This window comes from Schistocerca serialis, chromosome 3 (genome assembly GCF_023864345.2).
Source record: "Schistocerca serialis cubense isolate TAMUIC-IGC-003099 chromosome 3, iqSchSeri2.2, whole genome shotgun sequence".
Lineage (NCBI taxonomy): Eukaryota > Metazoa > Arthropoda > Insecta > Orthoptera > Acrididae > Schistocerca > Schistocerca serialis.
Window position 1 is genome coordinate 143,444,711 of NC_064640.1, and position 18,975 is coordinate 143,463,685.

Sequence of the window (18,975 nt, forward strand, 5' to 3'; positions counted from 1 at the left end):
GCATTTGAAACAGAAGCCACCAACATGGATGACTGGCAGGGCTAACTGGGCACTGTTCAGCCAGTTGGCTGTGTTTGAACACCGTGACAACATTCAGGAATGGGTGGACCACATCATGCGTGTGATCCATCATGCCACTGACCGCTCTATACCACAGTCTTTCATTCCTGTTAGCAGGCGACCTGTACCTTTGTGGACAGGAGAATGCTGCTCAGCCATCTGGGCCAGACATGTAGCTCTTAGATGATTTAAAAGCCACCCGACAGTGGAAAACCTCATGGCTTTTAGTCGCAAGAGCCAAGGCTCGATGTGTCATTAAGGAAAACAAAAAATGGTCATGGCAAGCGTTCCTGGACTCCATTAACCATTCCAGTTGTTCTACAAAAGTAGGGGAAGCCATCAGGAGGATTTCTGGTAAAAGCAGCCGTTGACCAACAGCAGCACTGACGTGTCTCCAAATGACTGCCGGAGACAGTGCTCAGACACTGGCCAAACATTTTGCAAAAGCTACTGCCAAGCAAGCCAGGATCTGGCATTTCATCATTACTCTGCATCTGTAGAGAGGGACAAGTTGGACTTCGGATCCAACTGTTCTGAGGTCTACAACTGTCCTTTTTCCATGCGGGAGCTCTAATCAGCATTGTCTGAGACTCGTGATACAGCAGCTGGTCATGACCAAATCTGGTACTGCATGCTTCAAAATTTGCCAGCTGCGTCAAAGGAAATCCTCTTCAAATGTTTTAATCTTATTATGGCAGACAGTCAATACGCCAACTCAAGGAGGCAATTCTGATACCTCTCCTGAAACCGGGAAAAGACCATACATCTCCCAGTAGTTACAGGAGTATCGCCTTTACAAGCTGCATAGAAAATACCCCGGAGCGAGTGGGTAACCATCGTTTGGCCCGATTGTTAGAAATCAGACAACTCCTTAACCACTCTGTGTGGATTCTAGAGATTTTGGTCCACTGTCTACAATCTGACCCTGCTAGAGGCAGCTGTTCAGCAGCCTTTCCGATGCAACAATCACTGTATCGGTATATTCTTCTACATCAGTAAGACGTACAATACGACTTGGAGACAATGTATTCTTGCACTACTGCAGCAATGGGGCTTTCATGGCCACCTCCCCATCTTCATAGGGTCTTTCATGTCTCAATGGTTTTTTTATGTCTCAATGGTTTTTTTCATTTCAGACCCGAGTTGGTGCCTTGATGTCAAATCGTTTTGAGCAGGTTTCCCTCAGTGCAGTGTTTTAAGTGTTACCCTATTTGCCGTAGCCATAAGTGGTATCACATCTACCGTAAAGAGTCCCATACAGTGCTCTTTATTTGTGGACGATTTCACAGTTTAATTTTCATGCTCCAGTGTTGCAAAAGCAAACTGTCAGTTGCAACTTACAGTGCAGATGTTAGAGGAGTGGGCTGCGAAGACGGGTTTTCTGTTTTGTGTGTGTGTGTGTGTGTGTGTGTGTGTGTGTGTGTGTGTGTGTGTGTGTGTTTCATTTTAATCATTCTCGTAATTTCTTTACTTTGCCTGACTTGCATGTGGAGGACACCATCCCACATTCTAGAGACTAAGTGTGGTTTCTGGGCATCATTTTTGACTAGAAATAGTTGTGCTTGCCACAGCTTAAAGCCAGAACCCTCAAGGCACTGAATATCTTAAAGTGCCTTAGCTGCAGGTCTTGGGAGGCAGGCAGGCAAGGCAGGGTGTGTCTGCTCCAGTTTTATAAGGCTTTCGTGCATTTGCAGCTGGACTATGGGTGTGCAGTGTATGGATCAGTGAGGCCTCTGTATTTGAAGATCATTGACACTGTCCACCCTGAGGGTATTCGGCCACTGGTGCTTATAGGACCAGACCCAGCCTCTGTGCTGAGGCGGGGGAACTACCACTTACCATCCAGCGACAGCTCCTCGGGTTCATTAGGCATGTAAGATCCTCGCAGCTCTGACTTCACCCCCACACAAAACTGTTGCTTGTCCACCTCTGGAACACTTTTTCTTCAACTGTCCATGAGCCACTCTGCCGTTTCGCGCGCGTAACTAACACAAGTAGAAATATGTTCATCTTTCTAGATAAAGAAGCAGTAGTGTCATATCTCACTAAGGGATTCAAAACATTCAGCTCGGGAGAGGATCATGTAGAACTGTGGCTCAGGTCTAAATGAATAGTTAATTATATGCTTCTTATATATGTAAAAAATGACGGGAGGAACTCTGAGGCATAGTCAGTGTAAAGAAACATCTGAAGAAATAAACTACTGTATAATAGGTGTAAAACAAAGCATACAGCTATAGACAGGGAGATGCTGAATGAAACATTTTGGATATCGAGAGGGCACTGTGTGAACCCATAAGACTACAGTTGGAAAATATTATCAAATGATGTTTCACAGAACCCAAAGAAATTCTGGTCACATGTAGAGGCTGTTAGTGGTGCCAAAGTTAATGTCCAGAGACTTGGACATGAGGCAGGGAGAGAAATTGAGGGTGACAAAGAAGCAGCAGAAGAGCTGATCTCAGTTTTCAAATGTTCCTTTACAAATGACTCCTGGGATACAGTTTAATTGCTGCACCATTCCAAAAATAAGTGATATAGTGATGATGATGATCAGCTGAAATCACTAAAATTGATCAAAGCTGCAGGGCCTGATGGCTTTCGTATCAGATTCTACAATGAATTTGTTGCTGACTTAGCCCTGTTTTAACCATAGGATACCAAAAATCCCTCAGACAAAAAACTGTGCCCAGTAGTTTGAAGGAAACATATGCCACACCCATCTACGAGAAGGGTTATCAGAAGTGATCCACAAACTAAACTGCCATGAAATATCCTTGACATCCATTTGTTGTAGCATCTTGGACCATCTTCTGAACTAAAACATAATGAGGAGTCTCAAACAGAATGACCTCCTCCATGACAGCCAGCATGGATTGCGAAAACATTGATCATGTCAAGCCCAGATAGCACTTTTGCCACATGACATCCTGAAAACTATGGACCAAGGCAGTCAAGTAGATGCAGTGTTTCTTGAAATGTGAAAGGCATTTGACACAATAATGCACACATGCTTTTTACCAAAAGTGCAATCATAGGGGTATCAAGTGAGATATAAGAGTGGATTGAGGATTTCTCAGTGGGGAGGATGCTACGTGTTATCTTGTCTCGAGACTTATTGAAAGATGTCGAAGTACTTAAGATGTGCTCCAGGAAAGTGTGTTTGGACCTTTGCTGTTCATAATTGTATATTGATGACATTGCAGAAAATATTAATAGTAACCTCAGACTTTTCACTGTTGATGCAGTTCTCTATAATAAATTACTGTTTGAAAAAAGCAGCATAAGTATTCAGTCAGATCTTGATATCATTTCAGAGTGATGTAAAGTAAAGATTGGTAACTTACTTTAAACGTTAATGTAAAATTGTGCACTTCACAATATGAAAAAACATAGGATACAATGATTACATTATCAATGAGTCACAGTTGGAATTAGTATACTCGTACAAAAACCTGGGTGTAACACCTTGTAGGGATATGAAGTGGAATGATCACAAAGGCTCATTTGTAGATAAAGTCAGTGGCGCACTTCGGTTCATTGATAGAACACTGAGGAAATGCAGTCGGTCTACAAAGGGATCGCTGACAAATCACTTATCCCACCAATCTGGAATATTGTTTCAGTGTGTGCGACCTGTACCAAATAGGGCTAACAGGGATATTGAACATATAGAGGAGGTAAAGTCATTCTTCCCTCTCTGCATATGTGAATGGAATGGGAAGAAGCTCTAATAACTGGTACAGTTGGACGTACCCACTATCATGCACTTCACTGTGGTTTCCAGAGTTTGAATGTAGATGATGTAGAACTGTTAACATGCTATCATGGCACCTTTCACCTGTGCTATGACTTGTAGCATTGAAATGGTGAGTGTGTCAGTTCATTTTACGGAATTGGCACAGTAAAATAGTCTGACATGAGAGAATGGCAGAAAGGAGCTATCATGTTTGTATGTGCTCATGACAACATTGTGAATGAAGCTGCCTGATTTGTGCTCTTAGCTTGAACTGTTTAACACACCTACAACGAATAGTGTACCACATACAGCCAAATAACATAATTTGGTTATAAAAATATCCTGACTGGCCAGAACTGGTTTAAACCAGACAACAGTTGCTGCTGACAGTGATCACAAATCCATCTCAACCAGTTTCCAAGCAAATACTCGAAAGGGAACTGCATGCAATGGACATTTGCCATTAGGAACCTTGCAGAAGGCCATTGTTGAAATTGATACACACTGCAGCATGTCTTCTGTCAACTAAACACAGAAAGCAGACAGTAAATGACAGGAAGTGTGTAATAGGTAGATTAATATATTACTAAGAATAATCTTCAGCACTCTCCCGCTTATATCTACTTTGTTCCTTCATATAGTTGTCCCAACATTGAAATAATTTTTTCTTTAATAAGATACATGTTAAAGGACACATTAACAGCATATACATCATACCTTAATGATGTAGGTTCCACCTGTAGTTCCTCATTGAAAGGGTCATTTTCCAAACAACTGAAACATCAGGTGTACAAGTAGGCTGTATCATTCCAGAATGATGACAATAGCATTTCCAAACCAAGAAGAAGCAAATTACGTCTACTTGATAAGCGACCTGCCGCACCTCGCACATGTAATGCAATGTACCTATGACAGGATGATGTCCGGCATAGTCGTTATAAATTATAGACACAAACCTTCCTTGTGGATCAGTCTATCTATCTATTAGTGAAAATGGTAACGAAATCCCTGCAGTAGTTTTTTGTAAACCATCGGCCCAGTTTTGTAAATGTCTTGTCGCTACTGCTGGGGAGGCAGAGTTGCCACTGTTGTACAGTAGACAGTGTTTGTGAAGTTTGTCAAATAGCTTCTGGTGCAGTACACCGCTAAGACAATTTCTCCCTTCCACTATTACACAGCTGTGCCCCATAGTCAGGTAACAGAATAGGAGAACGGAGCTTCTACAATGCTCCAACAAATTAGTAACAGTCACACAAATGAGTTAGAAGGTTTACTTATCCTTGTGGCCTGTTGAATAATGAAATCTGCAACACTGCTTGTAACATAACACAAAAAAAAGACCCTCAATGTCTAAGTGTAAATAATCATAGGTAAACTTCACAGTACATAGCAAATGCAATTTACAGCTACTGTCTGCTCACTTCTAAGAGTTCACTGAATGATGTTCCCTGTCAAAGTCAGCCCTGGACAGCGATCTGTAAACAAGTGGGCGAGAGCTGCTCTTCTGTCTTGCGAGTAGGCTTCTGTCCGTTGTCCCAAGGCGAAGTCGATATCTTCATCCTCAGTGCTGCCAATGGCACTTGCAAACGTGACGAGTCTCTGTGGCACTGACACCAGCTTGCATCTTTGTGCCTGTGGTGCTTTTACCCTGGCTGTGTCTTGTTCAGACAACACAGCATAGTTTCTGAGATTAACCTTTGTAAGCAGGCAGAAAAATGCAGCAGAAGACTTTAAATTTATGATATTAAGTGATACTTTGTGTTTGTAATTAGACAGATTAAACTAGATATACTTTGATAAGTATAACTTAGACAAATAACTGGCAATAATACATAGTCTGTACTCGGTACTCGTTTCTTGGTGCTGACTTTTTGTGACTGACTTTGTGAACATTAATGAATGACAACACTACAGTCTATTTGGACTTCATGTGATCAAAGGCACATATTGACTAAAGATATACATTTAACTGCATTCCATTATAACTCATCACAGATTGACTATGGCTTTGTGCCCAGCACCAATTGAAAGAAATGTGCAATTCTTTTCCCCCTTTTTTTGGTTATGGTTTTTTTTACAGAATAATAAAATACAAAGTTGTTCCATCATAAATAAAAAGTAAAGAAAAGAATGCATATACACCAAGGTCAAAAAGTCACAGTATACCTCGTAGTATTGTCAGACCTTTTGCCAGGCATAGTGCAGCAACATAATATGACAGGGACTCAACAAGTCATTGACAATTCCCTGCAGAAATTTTGAGCCATGCTTCTTCTGTAGCTGTCCATTATTGTGAAATTGTTGCCGGTGCAGAATGTTGTGCATGAACTGACCTCTTATGTTCCATGAATGTTAGATGGGAATAATGTCGGGCGATTTGGGTGTCCATATCATTTGCTAAAATTGTCCAGAATGTTCTTCAAAACAATCGTGAGTAATTGTGGCCTGGTGACATGGCGCATTGGCATCCTCAAAAATTCCATTGTTGAATGGCTGCAAAGAGTCGCAAAGTAGCCAGTCGTAACAATTTCCAGTCAATAATCAGTTCAGTTGGACCAGAGGATCTAGTCCATTTCATTACATGTAAACACAGCCCACACCATTATGGAGGCACCGCCAGCTTGCACAGTGCCTTTTTGATAACTTAGATCCATGGCTTCATGAGGTCTGCACCCCACTCGAACCATACCATCAGCTCTTACCAACTGATATTGAAACTCGTCTGACCAGATCATGGTTTCCCAGTCATCTAGAGTCCAATTGATGTGGTCATGAACCCACTGGCCATGAATGCAGGAGAGGCACTGCAGGCAATGCCGTGCTGTTAGCAAAGGCACTCGCATTGATTGTCTACTGTGATAGCCTGTTAACACCAAATTTTGTGGCACTATCCTAATTGATATGTTTGTTGTATGTCTCACATTGATTTCTGTTGTTATTTCATGCAGTATTTCTTGTCTGTAAGCACTGACAACTCAGCGCCAACACCACTGCTCTTGGACATTAAGTGAAGACAGTTGGCCACTGTGTTGTCCATGGTGAGAGGTAATGGTTAAAATTTGCTATTCCCAGCACATTCTTGACATTGTGGATCTCAGAATATTGAATTCCTTAACGATTTCCGAAATGGAATGTCCCACGTGTTTAGCTCCAACTACCGTTCCACATTCAAAGTCTGTTGTTCACATTGTGTTGCCATAGTCACATTTGAAACCTTTTCACATGACTCACCTGAGTACAAATGACAGCTCAACCCATGCTCTGCTGTTTTATACCTCATGTATGCAATACTACCACCATCTGTAATGTGGATTTCGCTATCCCATGACTTTTGTCACCTCAGTATACATATTAGGCAGTGAAATTATTATTTTGATTAACAGTTGCATAAATATCTTCAAAATTATGTAAATGGTAAACTCTGTTTCATGTAAGGATATTTTGGCCGTACACCTGTATTCCTGGGAAAGCCTGCTAAGATTTTTCTAAAAATTTTAATTTCCTGATTAAGATATTTCATTAACTAAAATGTTGTTCTAGTAAAAAATATATCTTTTTGGAAACAGGAAAATTAGGACTATGGGACAACAGCATTGAATTTTTAAAAGGAATACATTTTGAGATTGATATTGTGAAAACTGACTATTCTGAATAAAGATAGCTTTGTAATTATAAAGTTTTCAGGAAAAATGAGATCTTATTTAGAAGCACAAGACTAGCGACTTTCAAATAATGTCCTAAAATAGAGGCTTATTAACTGTGTTGAATTTTGAAGAACATATAGTTTTAGTGAATAGTTGACTCTGAATATTTCATTAAGGAAAATGGTGCTATATAAATTACTTAGACTGTAATTATTGGCTGCCTCTAAATTATACACTGAATAATGTTTTGGAAATGATTTAGAGATTATATACAAATGGTATATTTATTGCGTTCAGGAAATAGCAGAAAATAATAGTATATTTATTGGGAGTGCATTATAACAAGTGGATCTATTCCACCTTGCTACACTTCAGTGTGCTGATAAGCTTAAGAATTTGTCAGTGAATTCTAGTAAGAATTTAGAAATCTGGTTTTGAAATGAAATTAATACATTTATCTTTCATTGCAGTCTATTTTAAAAGAAATTTCCAGCATCATATGGTCTGGGGTCAGTTACTCTTTTATTATTTTTCTAGTAATTATCTTTAGTGTATCATAGTTAATGTACTTGGCTATTCATTATAATGTTCTCTGCATGCTGTTTCTGATGTACACTTGTAGCATTAATATATTTATTCATAACCTACCTCTCTCTCTCTCACGCTCTCACACACACACACACACACACACACACACACACACACACACACACACACACACACACGTGCTGTGTTGCTTCCTTGAAGAGTTCTGTTTAAGGATAGCTATACATATAACTTCACATATGTTCTGATAGTGTAATCAGAGAATTTTCATTGCAATTATAGTATTAATTGCCAAATGGAAGGACTGTTTCCTCCAGAACAGAGTGCAGAAATCCTTAGTAATAAGAATAAAATCAAAGTCTGGCTGATGAGTTCAAAATATGTAACATGTTGTGTTTTTGTTATTTACTTTTGTAAATGAACTTCCAAATCTATCAAATGTCAGTTTCAAAGCTGTAATTATTACTCTCATATCGGTGGTAAATGCACAAGTCCAGAATCGTACTACTTCCAGACAAAAATGCCAGTTTATTTTGGTCCATTTTGTGAATAAAACTGTCTAAATCATTTAATAAACATCTTTATTTATAACATAATTTCAGCTACTGCTATCACCCAGATCACAACTTAAAACTTGTAAAACAAGGGTCAGTGTCAGTATCAAAAACACACACGACTAATTGGGATGTCTGAGTCAACACCTCAGTTTATTTGTATTTATGCATGCCAGAAGTATGCCAAATATATAGAATGAAATATAAACATGAGAACATAACAATCATAGTTATGTATACATATATTACAAAAAATTAATAAGAGAAAGGAATTGACCAAATCTACATGCAGATAACATTTCTCCAGAACTGAGCTACACTTAGGGTATTGTCACTGCCAGACAAGAAATCTTGTTCTGGGCATGAGAGTGGGCAGAGATGACATTGGCACATATGGCTGACTGTTCTTGGTCACACTTGTACTTGATGTCCTCTGATCTGAAGCCCCACGAGTTGAGCAGTGACTTAGCCCTGTCGACACTAGTTTTTATTCATTTTAGGGACCTCCAAACACCCCAGTTCTCATTGTAACCAGCCAGAAATGTCCACACGTGTCCATACAGTCTTGGTGCTTGGGTTTCCACAATGAAAGTCTTTCCTTATCTCAAGGTACTTCCAAAGGCTTTGATGTCTAGAGGAAACTTTCCCTTGATTTCGGCCTAGGCTGAGACTGTTGAAGGCCAAACAGTTGGTGAGCTTCAATGTTCTCAACCTTCAGTTGCATTTGACAATCAGCAGCTTCACAGTGAATGCTTGCAGGTGCAATGTCAGCAAGACAGTGTATCTTTTAGACAGGGATGGGTTTTAGGCGCCCGGTGATTAACCTGCGAACTTGGATCAAGGCAGGGCCCACAGTCTTGACATGGGTTGTCCTTTACCACACAGGGGATGCATATTTTGCACCCCAGGATGTTACTGCTGGCCCTGAATTTAGGCATAGGTTTTATTGATGTGAAATACGAAACCACAATATTATACAAAAATATTTCTATGTATACTTTGCCTTCTGCAATAGCATATTATATTGGATTTATATGATCTGATGATGCCAAAAATATTTAACAAGTAACTGCACAAACATAAGGCAAGAAAATGGCAATTCTTAGAAGTTGAGAAATAAATCTAGATGACTTTCTATAATTTATCATATTGTTAAAGTTCAGGGATTGAAATCACTGCTACATAGGAATTACCATTGTACATATGCGCCAATTTTCTATGGCACAAGTAACAACTATCATTTGTGTATGTGCGTGGGCACGAGTGCACTGTTGTCATTGTCATTAAAGGAGCATTCGGAAGTTCTTTAAGAACAGACCTTGTTAATGATAGACTTCGAATTGTTCCACAGCCATGGTCAGCTCTGCAGAACATATGGTGCTGTAGGTTGTTGTTTTTTGTTGCTGTTGCTGTTGCTGCTGCTGCTGTTGTTGTTGTTGTTGTTGTTGTTGTTGTTTACAAAGTATGACCTTAGTCTATGTCCTGTTTTTGATATTTTCAATTTAACAGGGCTGTATTTTGTGTTCGTGAATTTTGTATTATGTAGACTCTTTTAATAGAGAGAGCTTAAAACCTCTGTAATGCAGAGTTTAGTTTGATTTTCTTCCCCCATAAATATAAAGCATCTTTTTCAAAATTGCTTTTGGTGTGATCAGTTTTATCAGTTTTCATTTACTTGTGACCTCATACAACTGATATTAATTTGTTTCGCATATGTAGATAAGGGAGCAGAGGTAATAAACCAACAACACTGCACTCTGTTAAAACAGATTTAATTATAAAGTGAATTTTTTAGACTTATTGAAATGAATAATATGCTTCCTAAATAATTTGGAGTGAGGTTTGATGTACTTTCAGAGATTGGCTCATAAAAACGCTTTTGTAAGAGAGCGATCATGCAATTCTTATTTTAGCTTTTACTTAGTAATATTGTATTCACGTTTTAGCACTTCTAAGGACAGACTGTTTACAGTTTCACATTTTGTGTGCACTTGAGTTTCCTTTATAAAAGTTTGTTAAATTATGTGTAAGAAAACTGATATTTGCTTCTTTATATTAATAAGTATGTGGTTACTATTTATTTAGTAATGTAGCATTGTGCCTAATAAAATTCACGTGATAACTAGTTTGCAGAGTTTGTCATAATTTGAACAATCTGGTGGAAGCTTTGAGTAAATAAGTTTCCTCTGAAGAGCTTACTGCAATCTTGCCAAGTAAGAGTACGATGGAGCTTTCATATCAGAAATTTTGATGAAACCACGTCTGACTATTAATCCATACAGAGATGGTTTAACAATTAGATAAGGACATTTGATGTACCCTCAGTCTTAGAAAGCTTCACCTGTCTGTGTTGAAGAAACAAAAGTTGGTAGGTGTGACCAACAGAAGGGAACAGAAAGAGATATTTGTACCAAAGTAAATAGCAGAAGAGGCCAAATACAGCTAGGGAACTATGGGAGTAACCACTCCACTAGCAAATGAAATGATAGGTTCCTTAAGCTGTGTTGGGGCATGGGTCCTTGTTAACTATGGTGGGATCCCACCGTAATATCTGATGGGACCCCCCCCCCCCCCCCCCCCCCCCCCGTCTTAGTAAAGACTAAAATATGAGTATTTGTGTTAATAAAACAACCTGCTTTTTCAGACTTTAAAGACCTAATTAAAATAAAGTCAGGTAACAGAAAAACTTAACCATTCAAAATATTAAGGCAGCTTTATCAAATAAGAGACAAACAATGAAAGATAATAAATGGGTTGGTTTTAATTATTTATGCAGAATTTTTCAGTGATCATTGGTAAAAAAAAATTTGCATAGAAATGCTGCTCAAATTTTATAATGTAATTACATTCAATCTTTGCTACATGGTAGTGACAATGGGGCTATAAAGATAAAAGTAAAAGATGAACAATGAATAATAGCCATATATATATATATATATATATATATATATATAATTTCCTGAAAGTTTGGCTGTACCTTTTTGTAACACCCTGTGTATATATATTTGAAGAGTGCATTAACTTGTTCAGTTTTACAAGCAGACTGCGTGAAGCTCTGAAATTGTATTTTAATTTAATTATCAAATTTTAAAAGTTGCCACTGTGTGTTTTTCAGTTGTCTAGTGTTCTCTAAATTGAGAAAGGGCTCATGTTTTTTTCTGGGTGTGATATAAATAATATGAAAGGTATTCTGTGTTGTTTACATTCTTTTAACGACTCATTACTATGATCTAATTTTACAGTTTAAAATTTTATAGCAATAATTTGGGCTCAAAGAGCAATAAATGAATATGCTCAGTGTGCAATCTTTAAGCAAACTTGCTCGTTCTCCTTCCTAATCTGAAAAAGATTGCAATTGATATCTAAACAAAGTAAAGAATAATTCTTAATGTCCATGTACATTAGCATGCAAAGCATAAAACTTGTATGTGACTACCAGTATTGCTAAATGTATTCCTGAACATGTTTTCACATTAGAAGAAATGCTGCACAGTCAGTTTCATAAACTTTTGTGATTCATAATGTGTCAAATATTTAATTTCTGAATGTGTAATATTGCTTCCTGCCTTCAGTAATGAGAAAATAAGTGTTTGTAATGGCCTAATGTGTAATGTTCCAACAAATATCTTAATACTTGTTAATTCCCTGATATATTAAGTTTTGAACATGGTTGAAAATATTTGGTTGTGTATTTATATGCCATTTTATTATTTCAGCTTCAGGTGAAAAGTTTAGCAGTGGAATGGCAGTGTTAAATCTTCTGGTCAGACCTGTCACAGCCATTGCTTTGTACCGTCTTCATGGGGATAGGTCAGGAAATACAAATGCATTCCCTGGATTTGGTGGTATATTTGGTAATCATTAATTACTAATCCCTGACACAATTTTGAAATTTAGTTAATTGATACGAAATTTCTGCACAAGCTATATGTGGTTTTGGAAGCTTATTATGCATTTTTCAGCTTTCGCATTTCTGTTAATGCAACACACCTATATAATTTGTTCTATCTACAAATTTCTATGGTGTGCTGAATGATGAAGTAGCACTGCTCCTACAATCACAGATTATTACACTACTGGACATTAAAATTGCTACACCAAGAAGAAATGCAGATGATAAATGGGTATTCATTGGACAAATATATTATATTAGAACTGACATGTGATTACATTTTCACGGAATTTGGGTGCATAGATCTTGAGAAAGCAGTACCCAGAACAACCACCTCTGGCCGTAATAACGGCCTTGATACGCCTGGGCATTGAGTCAGAAAGAGCTTGGATGGCATGGACAGGTACAGCTGCCCATGCACCTTCAACACGATACCACAATTCATCAAGAGTAGTGACTGGCGTATTGTGACGAGCCAGTTGCTCGGCCACCATTGACCAGACGTTTTCAATTGGTGAGAGATCTGGAGAATGTGCTGCCCAGGGCAACAGTCGGACATTTTCTGTATCCAGAAAGGCCCATACAGGACCTGCAACATGCAGTCATGCATTATCCTGCTGAAATATGGGGTTTCGCAGGGATCGAATGAAGCTTAGAGCCACACATCTGAAAAGTAACTTCCACTGTTCAAAGTGCCGTCAATGCAAACAAGAGGTGACAGAGACATGTAACAAATGGCACCCCATACCATCATGCTGGGTGATACGCCAGTATGGCGATGACGAATACACGCTTCCAATGTGTGTTCACCGCGATGTCGCCAAACACAGATGCGACCATCATGATGCTGTAAACAGAACCTAGATTCATCCGAAAAAATGACTTTTTGCCATTCGTCCACCCAGGTTCGTCGTTGAGTACACCATCTCAGGTGCTCCTGTCTGTGATGCAGCATCAAGGGTAACCGCAGCCATGGTCTCAGAGCTGATAGTTCATGCTGCTGCAAACATTGTCGAACTGTTCATGCAGATTGTTGTTGTCTTGCAAACGTCCCCATCTATTGACTCAGGGATCGAGACGTGGCTGCACAATCCGTTACAGCCATGTGGATAAGATGCCTGTCATCTCGACTGCTAGTGATACGAGGCCGTTGGGATCCAGCACGACGTTCCGTATTACCCTCCTGAACCCACCGATTCCATATTCTGCTAACAGTCGTTGGATCTCGACCAATGCGAGCAGCAATGTCGCGATACGATAAACCGCAATCGCGATAGGCTACAATGTGACCGTGTTGGTTGTGTATTTACATGCCATTGTATTATTTCAGCTTCAGGTGAAAAGTTTAGCAGTAGAATGGCTATGTTAAATCTTCTGGTCAGACCTGTCACAGCCATTACTTTGTACCGTCTTCATTGGGATAGGTCAGGAAATGCAAATGCGTTTCCTGGGATTGGCGGAAACGTAATGGTACACATTTCTCCTCCTTACACAAGGCATCACGACGACGTTTCACCAGGCAACGCTGGTCAACTGCTGTTTGTGTATGAGAAATTGGTTGGAAACTTTCCTCATGTCAGCACGTTGTAGGTGTTGCCACCAGCGCCACCCTTGTGTGAATCCTCTGAAAAGCTAATCATTTGCATATCACAGCATCTTCTCCCTGTCAGTTAAATTTCACGTCTGTAGCACGTCATCTTTGTGGTGTAGCAATTTTAATGGCCAGTAGTGTAAATTGTAAACTGTTTAGTCTGCATTAAAACAATTAGTATTACTCTTCCACCCGCACTGCATTGGACCTAGTTAGGCAATGTTGCAAGTTATAAGGTTTAACACCAAAAAAAGTGCAAGGAAAATAAAAAGTGGGTGTAAGAGTGTTATTTACCTAGTGTTTTCTATGCTTTGACACAGAGTTCTTTTTTTATGGATTACGATACAGATCATCAAAATAGGCAAGATTTCTTGTTTGTTAATGGTACTGTTGTCATATTGTAACTTCACAAATGTTAAGAATAGGTGTGAAAGTCTGGATCTTGAGTGTTCACATGCCTAAAGTGATGAAATACTTTAAATAGGTGGTGCCCCACAGGTTGTACGTACTGACAGAAAAGCATATTGTACCACAGTCAGTTGCTTTGAAAAGCTTCTGTCTTAGGTACCAGAGCTATCACAAGTAAAAACAACCCCAGGAAGTTTTACAACCACAGTACTTGTGTGGATACACGTGTGATGTTCAGCCTAACACTAATAACATTATGGGAGCTGTTGCCACCAGAGTGACTTCCGCACAGTGCAAGTTGGTTTTTATTCTCTGGAGCAGACCCAGTTGGTAGTTGCTTTATGCCTTGGATTTTATTATTTGTTTTTGGTTGTAGTATTTTGCGTTTCTTTTGACAATGCGTGCCTAAGATTGGCAATAAAGTTTAGAGAAATCCTGACGTGTGGTAATTATTTGGATGCAACATATGAGTGGTGATCATGCAACCAACCAGAGATACCCAAATGGGCATGCAGAGCTAAGCAATACTGTTGGGTCAAGGGGCAACACATGCGTGCGCACACAGAGAGAGTTAGCAGCTATCAGAGAAGATGGGTTGCAGTTGGCAGTTGAGGAACAGGAGAATTCTGCAGTGAGCCAAAATCCAGCAGTTAGCAGCAGATGTGCAGCAACAAATGAATCCCAAACAAAGGTGCAGACATCACAGTTAACAGTGCACAAACTGGAACTTTGGTTTACAATGCTTGAGCTGGCATTTGAACAGAATGAGATAAGATGAATGCATGAGGTTTGCAGTGTCAGTAAAAGCATCAGACACCAGGGCAGCTGCCATAGGTGCAGATATCATACTTAAGCCATAGGTAAAACAGCAGTATACATGCTCGGAAATATTGTTGATCAGCAGAATGTGTAAACCACTAGGTAAAAATATACAACAGGTACTGAAGATAGAACACACTCTCCAAATATTGGTAGTACTTACAAGGAATCATTGCAGAAGCAGTTACCATACGCTATACTGAGACACATGTGGCTAGCGTAGTTGCAAGGTGCAGTGAGGGCAGCAGTAATGTCTGGTGATAAAGACGATGTTTAGATGCTGATATCACTGGCAGACCAAATTTATGCAAAATTGGACAGTACACATAGAGCAAACGTGACAATGGTGAGATGGTTACGCACAGCAAGAGACTGCAGCAATACGGAAGTGCCAGCATGTGGATACTACTAATCAAATGCAGAAGCTTAACAACAATATGGTGCACTACAGAGGCAAGTGTCAGTAGTATTGCAAAACTAGAAAAACTTACCTGGCCAAGAAACAATTAAGAGCTGCCCAAAACAGCCAACAGGTACAGATTTGTTGGTATCACCGGTGGTTTGGCAACAGAGCAACAAGATGCACGAAACCTTGTGCACACTCATATGACAGCAGTCAGCAGTAGGCATGGCAGGCCACGAAAAGAACACTGCTGTTTGCTTGTTTATATTCATGAGTATGTGATTACTATTCCTTTATTAATGTAGCATTGTGCCTAATAAAATGCACATAACTAGTTTGCTGAGTTTGTCATAGTTTGAACAATCTGGCGAAAACTTTGAGTAATTAAGTTTCCTCTGAAGAGGTTACTGGAATCTCAGCAGGTGAAACTATGATGGATAAAATGTGAAATTGAGATATTAAGGGTGCCAGCAGAGTTACTGGTCGACCTTTGTGCTAGCAGAGGTCATAGTGGTTGCCAATTTACCGTGTCAGATAGAAATAGAGGTACACATCAGCACCACACAAATTAGGAAAGAGGGGAATTCATCACAGATATGCTCTCACACGCACACACCACACACACACACACACACACACACACACACACACACACACACACACACACACACACGAGTGAGTGTTGGGTGGTAACTGGGTAACTGGTGAAAGTGGTAACAACATGGTGCATATGCCAATGGTGTTGCACAACACAGTGCTCCAACAAAGGTTAGCCCCAGACCATTTCATAGTATCAAAGGCAGAATTTGAGTACTTGTGTAAGGTGAACATGCTATGTAGATCTGATACCCCCCCCCCCTGCCCCCCCACCCCGAGTGTCGCCACTGCACATGGTACAAAAAGATGGCAACTGGAAGCTCTATGTGACTACCGGGTGTTAAACACCGGTACAGTGCCTGATACTCATCATAAAGGATTTCACCAGAGTTCTGGCAGGAGCGACAATAATTAGCGTAATTGACTGCAAGAAAAGCATACTATTAGATACAAGTAACTGAGAAGGATATACCAAAGACAGCAGTAACAAAACCCTTTGGTTTGTTTAAGTATGTGCAAATGCCATTTAGCTTGAAGAACACAGCACAGACACGACATGGCAGTGGTTTATTAATGAGCTGCTAAAGGGACTGCAAAGTTGTTTTGTATATTTGGTCAATATATTGGTGTTCTCAAAGTCAGAGGAGTTGCATGAAGAACACCTCAGGACCATTTTTGAGAACATCAATAAATGTGGAATGGTAATCAGTAAGGCAAAGTGCATGTTCTGGCAACAGCAGGTGACATTCGTTGGTGACAAACGGTCAGCAGCTGGGATGTGCCCCTTGAAGGATAAAATAGCCATAATTGAAGAGATACTTTGATCAACTGATTACCACCAACTTGGAAGGTTTTTAGGAACACGAAACTGCAATCGACATCTGCCAAGGATGACCAGGGCGCAGGTGCTGTTAGCAGGATTAATGGTCAAGAACATGAGTGGCCAGCAGTTACTGCATTAGACACCAGAAATGCAGAAGGCATTCGATCAAGTGAAGGCAAACCTAAAAAGATAGTTCTGTTGGTTCGCCCAGGACCACAAGTGCCATTAGCTATAGTGTATGCATGAATTTAGTTACAGTTGCTACTTGTAATATACAGACTGTTCCATTTATCTGATGACCGCCTGCCTGGGATACTGCAGGCCAGCCATGCCTGAAGGCCATACACACATACATACCTTGTCGACCAGTGAAATGGGCATCACAAGTGTAACAGGGAAGTTTGCGAATGCAACCATGGCAAGAGCGAATTATTCAGTTCCGTAACAAATGTTTGTTTATAATCCATTTGTGTGTAGAGAGTCCACTCATACTGTTTGGAGATTGTTTGTACTGTTTGGAGATTGTTTGAACAGAAGTTTCAAGGTGTTAGAGTTCAGAGTTGTGATGGAGTTCAAATTAGTGAATAAATTTTGTGAAGCGAGAAGTGTTAAAGACTAGAAGCATAAAAGATGACGTATAGTGTTCACAGAAGCTCATCGCGGTGACACTGCATACCTGAAAAGTCTTGGACATCTTTTGCAGCAAACACAAATATTGTGCACCTCTGTATAAAGAGGTGCTAAGCTGCTTGGTCTAAGGCCCTATGAAGTATAAGTAGTACAATAACTTTGACCTGGTGATCCTGCACACAGGGTTAAGTGTTGCGAATGGGTTTTTTAAACAAGTGCGTGAAGGTGAAATGGATCCTTACCTCATTCTGTTTTCAGATGAGGCTTCGTTCCAATTACACAGGTATGTTAATTCCCAAAACTGTCAACATTGGAGCGCAGGTAGACCTGTTGTGCTTCATGAGGAACCATTTCATGATCAAAAAATAGGGATGTGATGTGCAGTTAGTGGTGACAGAATAATAGGCCCAATTCTTTTTGATGACACAGTTACAAGTGAAAGATGTGTAAAAAAACATTTTACGGCCATTTTTTAATGAACTGAGTGAAAGAGAATGAAGCTTCACATTTCTTCAACAGGATTTAGCAAGGTTTCATATGACCAATGTTTCTTTGCATGCAATTAATGATGTGTTCAATGAAAGAATGATAAGTAACAATATCTGGACCACTAGAAGTCCCGATTTAACTCCATGTGATTATTTGTGGGGTGCACTGAAGGGCGAAGTGTACACAACAAATCCTCACACGACAGAGGAACTCGAGGATAATATCCATGAATCAATTAATTCAGTATCTTGGACAGAATTACATCATGTGATAATTTCTTGAGTAGATGTCAGAAATGTGTGGAAAATAACGGCAGGTAATTGCATGACATTGGCGAGTACAAAATTTATTTGCTTAAATTTTAAATGTATTCATGTCGTACCGCAGCAGTAGGTGGGCGACACAGCATCTTATAGCCAGGCAACGGAGCTCTCATTGCCCAGTATCTATTGCACTGCACAGACGGTCACCAGATAAATGGAACACCCTGTATAATATCGAAAAATGTAAATGAGCATATTTAGTATCTAATATGCCAATACAGCATAAAGTTATTTGTCAAACTTCAAAATACAAATGAAAACAATTTTCTCAAATCGAACATTTGCAATTTTTGTTTCCATTGTTAAATATTAGCAATATTAATTAGTTCTGCAATGAGAGACTGAATAATTTATCAGTACATTAACAATATGCCATCCGGCAACACCACAGTGGTGCCGTGCGCGAAACAGCAGTCAACAGCCAGTGACACAATAGTGGTGTCGTGTACTTAGTATC

At 39.6% G+C, this 18,975-nt stretch overlaps 1 protein-coding gene across 3 annotated transcripts in view; it reads left to right on the forward strand.

Annotated features, from left to right (window-relative positions):
* Nucleotides 1–18,975, forward strand: part of LOC126469847 (type-1 angiotensin II receptor-associated protein) — a 93,166-nt gene that overhangs the window by 66,299 nt on the left and 7,892 nt on the right. For 2 of the 3 annotated variants that reach the window (XM_050097146.1, XM_050097145.1), the window contains exon 6: nt 12,260–12,397. In XM_050097146.1, the coding sequence (XP_049953103.1) occupies nt 12,260–12,397 (138 nt within the window). The remainder of the gene's footprint in view (nt 1–12,259; nt 12,398–18,975) is intronic. The other variant, XM_050097147.1, reaches the window with a different exon arrangement.